This window comes from Dermacentor silvarum, chromosome 8, assembly GCF_013339745.2.
Source record: "Dermacentor silvarum isolate Dsil-2018 chromosome 8, BIME_Dsil_1.4, whole genome shotgun sequence".
NCBI lineage: Eukaryota > Metazoa > Arthropoda > Arachnida > Ixodida > Ixodidae > Dermacentor > Dermacentor silvarum.
Genome location: NC_051161.1, coordinates 118,647,879 through 118,653,878, shown reverse-complemented (window position 1 = coordinate 118,653,878; position 6,000 = coordinate 118,647,879). Strand labels below are relative to the sequence as shown.

The 6,000-nt window shown below is 43.0% G+C and overlaps 1 protein-coding gene across 1 annotated transcript in view; it reads right to left on the bottom strand.

Annotated features, from left to right (window-relative positions):
- Positions 1–1,251: 1,251 nt before the first annotated feature.
- LOC125947590 (sodium/iodide cotransporter-like) overlaps positions 1,252–6,000 on the bottom strand; it is a 36,488-nt gene continuing 31,739 nt past the window's right edge. The window contains exons 6-7 of the mRNA XM_049672678.1: positions 4,113–4,250; positions 1,252–1,493 (exon numbers count right to left, since the gene is read on the bottom strand). Of these exons, the coding sequence (XP_049528635.1) occupies positions 1,334–1,493; positions 4,113–4,250 (298 nt within the window). The 3' untranslated portion in view covers positions 1,252–1,333. The remainder of the gene's footprint in view (positions 1,494–4,112; positions 4,251–6,000) is intronic.

Genomic DNA, 6,000 nt, shown 5'->3' with positions numbered 1-6,000 from the left:
AAGTCACAGGACTACGGGGAACACGCACTGCAGCTACAGCGTTAGCGGAAGAAGCACTATATAGGGGCTCCATATTCGGCAACACGCACTAGCGGATCTTCGCAGCGAAGTCTCTTTGCATCGTTTTCATGGGAACAAACTGAACGGTCCACCCGGCGTCGAGGGCGAGCTGCAGCTTGTGTTGCACTCTGCAAAACGGTCTGCGGAGCCCGACGTTGCCTGGTTGCAGCCGCGTGCGTAGCTCTACGATTCGCTTTTTCAGTGAGCGTTTCGTACCTTGCGAGGAGGCGTCATAACGTGTACCTAAGTGTGAACACGAGTATCGAGATTACGCGGCGTGCATGTCACATACTACGACACATGGCCCGATATAATGCCACTGCTACATGTCGTGTGACCTGGTGGAATGCAACGCCGCTGCAATGCAAAGTTTGCGCGTATCGACGCTACGCGGCGCCCATCTCACATCGCGTGACTCCTCGAGCACTAGGACGCGTGTACATCGCACGTTTCCACTGCAGCTAAGAGATGCTGGCGTGGCGCAGCGCGAATTGAGTATTTTTTCCCTCATTCCTGGCGATAGCTGCGACGGACACCGGCAGCGGCGGCGGACAACATCGCCAACCGAAACGGTCCATGAGAGTGAGCCCATAACAGCTTACGCTGTAAAATGTTGAATGAGACAAGACGCGGAACATGTACTCACCTAGTCCCCTGTGTTCTAAATGAACCATCTGAATTGGCTTTCTTGAAGAAGTAGGGAAGCATTTCCATATGTATTAATGCTGTCAGTGAGTTGATTGCAGACGATATTGTGCTAGGAAGAAATGGCGATATGTTTTAGTAACCTCAATCACAGCAAGTAACCTGGCCGCACACAAAACCATTAGAGCTACGGACGGAAGACAACTTATTGTTACCTTGTGCTTGCGCTTACAACGGCAGCGAGGAAAAGCCCCGTGAAACATGGGAACTCCAATAGGTGGGTCTTAATATAGAAAGGCAAGACCTGCTCGAAACATAATGAAACGTTACACAGAACGAGACAAACGATAAAAATTGCGCAATAATATCAGGTATTGTACTTTGGCGGCACAAGAAGTTACGTAGAGTTTCATCGATGCATTTTATTACGCGCGCTCTTCTGTCCTTCCCGAGCGGGTAGGAATTTTTTTTAATTTATGTAAACTTAATAACATATGTACTAGTTTCATGTGTTTCAAGAGTCAACAGAGAATAACTCAATGTTTTTATTAGATGCTCCTGATGAGTCAAATATTTTCTGCTTCTTCAAGTAGGATTGAATAAAGTTGGAAGTCTGACTCAATTTACATCACAGCACATGATGAAAGTGTATTCTTGCCTGATCATTATTATTAATAGCTCCAGACAGCTGAGGATCACAGCCCCGAAACCAGAGTACCAAGGACAGTGCCATCGCGAGTTCAATGGTGTATGCCACAACAAGGAGAACAGACCCCGTGAGAACAGTCCTGCATATAATATCAATAACAAAACTCATATATAGGTCTAACTTGCACAAATGGTATTCAGGTTTAAAAGCTGCTGTTGTACGAGACACTTGTGAATTCAAGAATTAACACACTTTGTTTTATTACCTCTGTAGCAGTTAGAAACCAAGTCTAAAAAAAAGACACGTTGACACTACGTCTCCGCATATGAGACGTAGTGTTAACACTCGTTCCGTTGTTCTTTCCACAAATTATGGTTATAATTACTACGTAAAAGGGTACTTTCATCCTATATCGTATCTCTCAATCAAGACCGATAATGGTTTAAGAAAATGATATTCTTGGGCACAGCGCAGGACAGTGCAATAATTGAGCATGTTAAACATCTCGTCAAAATGAAGCCACGCCACGGCTTCTATAGTCTGCATCAGAAATATTCTGAAATTCTAAATGCGGTTTGCAATAGCTTATTGCAACTACCCTTGTGAACAGGGCACATATGGTATTACTGGCATAGAAAATACTTTTCACCGCGGGATCGAATCCCGGCCGCGGCGGCCGCATTTCGATGGAGGCGAAATGCAAAAACGCCCGTGTGCTTGCGTTGCAGTGCACGTCAAAGAACCCCAGGTGGTAAAAATTTATCCGGAGCCCTCCACTACGGCGTGCCTCATAATAAGAACTGGTTTTGGCACTTAAAACCTCAGAAAGAAGAAAATACATTTCACTTTAATTCCGTGTCAGTGCAGAAACCGAAATGAAATCAAATTAGTACAAAATGAAAATCTAGTTTCTGAAATCTGAAAGATTTCTTAGCAGTTTGCCTTAAGAGGTCGCCATCGCAACGGACGAAACAATATTAACTCGTGGTGCGAACACTACCATTTCTTTAGCGATCGCACATGGGTAAAACAAGGCTCCCAGGAAAAATGAAGTCTGTATATGGATAATTCTTCCTGCTTTAGTTCTCAATTAGAAAAATGGAGGACGCTTAAGCTTCGCCTTTCAGAGTTGTCGAGCTCCGTTCGCATCACATTCTGCTTAATGAGTAGGCTTCACTGCAACACACAACTTGATAAAGCCAGCTTACAAAGACCAAGCTTACACTGATCCCCTTAAAGTCGGCTTCACTTTTAAGACAAATGGATTGCTAGGAAGACATTTTACAGGAGCTATTTAAGCCGTCTTATATCAAAATGTGAAGGCCCTACGACCTCTTTGTTAATTGTTTCTTGTTGCCCCGAGGCGCGCGCGTGTCCAAAATTTAGAAAGGCTCGGTTTTCAACATTCCCCTCAACGTTGCCTAGAACCAAAGTACAGCCAAACACCAGTCAGAATTGGAGTACGCTTAAGCTACCCCTATAAGTGTGGAACGCGGTAGCATTCAAAGATCCCTGGCTGCTTATCGGGCTTTTGTCTCGTATATTCAAATTAAAAATCCGACGCTATCACGCCTGTAGGTTGTGGTTAAGTCATACTTTACGATTTTTCTGACGGATTTTACTTTGAGAAATTTAATTTTTGTTCCCTGATGCCTTGCGCCACGCGGAGGGTATGTGTGGTCAGGGTGGTTCGGGATGATGTGGTTCGGCACGATTATTTCCGCCACATGCCGATGCGTAAGGCGGACGCCGACGTCCACACCGACGGCGACACCGACGCCGACGCCGAATTTTCTGCGACACGGGCCCTTAATGCTACCGCGTTAAAATATACTTTAGATCGGCTTTGGTGCAAGAGGGGGTCCTAAGAGAGGCACTTACCAGTCGACATTATGTATAACCATCCATGTTCGCAAAGTTTACAAAATATACTTTGTACCAACAGACTGACTTCTAAAAACTTTTGAGACTATTAGAAATCAATGAGTCCAATCGAAGCTGTTGGGAACTGTCGCTAGCAGATACCCTTCAGATATCTGTGCTTTTGCTGTTAAAGAATGCTTGAGATCAGAATAATCGTCAACATGAAATAACACTGTATATGTATGCAATGCAGACATGTATTACGTTGTATTCATTTGGTTCAGAAACAGTGATTTTAAATAGTACATTCTGGGTATTTACTTGCCAAAATGACGATCTGATTATGAAGCGCGTTAGTGGGGAACTCTGGATTAATTTTGACCACCTGGTGATCTTTATTATGGACCTAATGCGTTGTACATGGTTGTTTTGGTATTTCGCTCCAACCGAAATGCGGCCACCTAGGCTGGTATTTGATGCCGAGACGTGCTTCGCAGCGCGATGCGATAGCTGCTAAGTCACTGCGGCGGATAACAGTTATTTCTATAAATGTTAACCTTCTAAGATGTAAATCCTGAGGTTTTTGTAAGGTTATAATACAATTTCTTCAATTTACCATCGTGATTTTTTGGGACTAGTCATATATTTCTATTTTTCGTGTGCAAAGTCACTAGTACCCAATCTCTTTTTTCCAGTATCTTATTTACTAACGTCAATAGTTGTAGTGCGAGAGTGTCCTAAATGCCACATGTACAGTCAAGTGAAATGGCGGAATGAAGCCAGGGTGTTTTTGAGACGTTAAACACATGTTAATCTCAAGCAGTGAGTTTCCAAGGATTAGACAATATTGTTGGGAATACAAAAAGACAACACTTCATAAAATGAAGTTTGATACCTTTGCGCACAAGCTAGTGTTCTCGAAGCCAGGTACCGCTGCACAACAACTTGATCCACGGCCACTCGATAAAAAGCTGACGGCATCGATGAGATGAGGGCCCACAGGTTTTCGTCAGTTGTTAAGTCAAACTGCGTGCTTTGAAGGAAAATAAATACTTCAAATAACACCGGTTACCCTGTTTCAGGCACGTTCTTTGGTTACGAAATGAGCTGCCTACACGGAGCATCGAGGTTTTGTTTTTAACTCTCATAAGTAGTGCTATTATAAACCAAATAGGATACTGTTGGAAAGCATACTTTCTCATACATTGCCAGGCAACCCTATTATGAGAAGCCATCTTTGCCTGTGAATTTCGCAAAGCTACTTCTCAATTGAATTGTGCGCCAGCTGCAATGCATTCGCTCACTTGGTACTATTCTTCTTTACGTGTGGCTTACTTGTCGCAGTGCTATTTCGGTATCTGGAGATGAAAGGGGGCTACACACAAAAAACGCCACAACCTAGACTTGAGCGAATAACAGAAACCTTAATCTTCAACCAACCTTTCGACAAGGGTACTTGTCATTGTCATGACAACAAGTGGTATCTGTGGCAGAAATTTATAGCTTGCTCTTCCTTCAAAGACAGAGATCATAAGTGGTGGCGAAACATTTATGTAGCGTTTGGTTAAGGAAATGGTTAAATGCTAAAAAGGCGGGACCAGTCATCGTAGAAACAGGGAAGAGATAAACAAGCGCCTTACAGAGCACGCTCACAACACAAGCCCGACAACCAGGTCCCATCCTATACAAAGCACTTACAATAGACTCGGACTCGACAAAGTGCAGGTGCTTTCCTGCCACCGACAACAGATAGCGCGAGAAACTGTGCAAGCATTGTATGTAAGAAAAATCAACAGATATGGGTTAGCCAGCAGTCCATAAAACTTTTGGACTGTGAATTAGACATTTTAGATATCGCTTGACAACGAAAACATGCAGTTGTTTTTGTCTGTGTGATTTTCTTTGTGTGTGTTTTCTGCGTTTTCTTCGCTTCGCGACCATTGCAGTGCACGCAAATGTATTATTTTTTTGCGCCCATTTACCCCATTTTTCTGCATATAACTAGCGCGTGGTGGGCATGGCGCATCTATAAACGTTTGCCTTATAAAATCAGTCTGTTGAAAAGCAGTGCTTTGTATGTCGTAGTGTGTCTTTCTTTCGTCCAGTATCATTTTAGTGCTACCCCCCGCAATCATGAAGAGATAAAGGTTGTGTTTATTACTGCTAGAATGAAAAAGAAAACGACTTCCCGCCCTCGCTTCACTATGAGGTTTGCTTCGGACCATCTTGAGTTACGTGACCCAGCACGCCCATAACTTTAATGAAATTGTGAGTGCTGTTCACCCATTGGGGAGAGTGGGCTATGTAAACACAGCATTTCTGATTAATCACTTTTAGTGATCTGTAAAAGCCATACATTGGAGTTTATTACAATACGCCGAATTTACGGTAACCTAAATATAATACCACTGTGCAAAACATCATTCAAGACACTTACGTACAACCAGGGGAAAACCAGGGTTGACCAAAACGCCCTTTTGTAATGACTCACTTTTGTTAATTTCTTTGGGGGCCCATAGCCATATTATAGGTGTATTTCTTTGGGTCTTTTGAAGCTAACTATTGTTAGTTTGCTATTAAACAGTTTCTCCATGTGTCCAGAATATTGGTTATGAGGTACTATGCAAACATAAATATTACAAAATTTCCTTCTATTCTTGCGATTGTATCCTGTCAATATTACTAGCTCAAACGTATTTTAGGGTTTACTGAACATAGAAGCCGGAAAGAGCCGGTGAAATAACTACTGAGGTGAATATAGTATGCCGAAAACACTTCGTTTG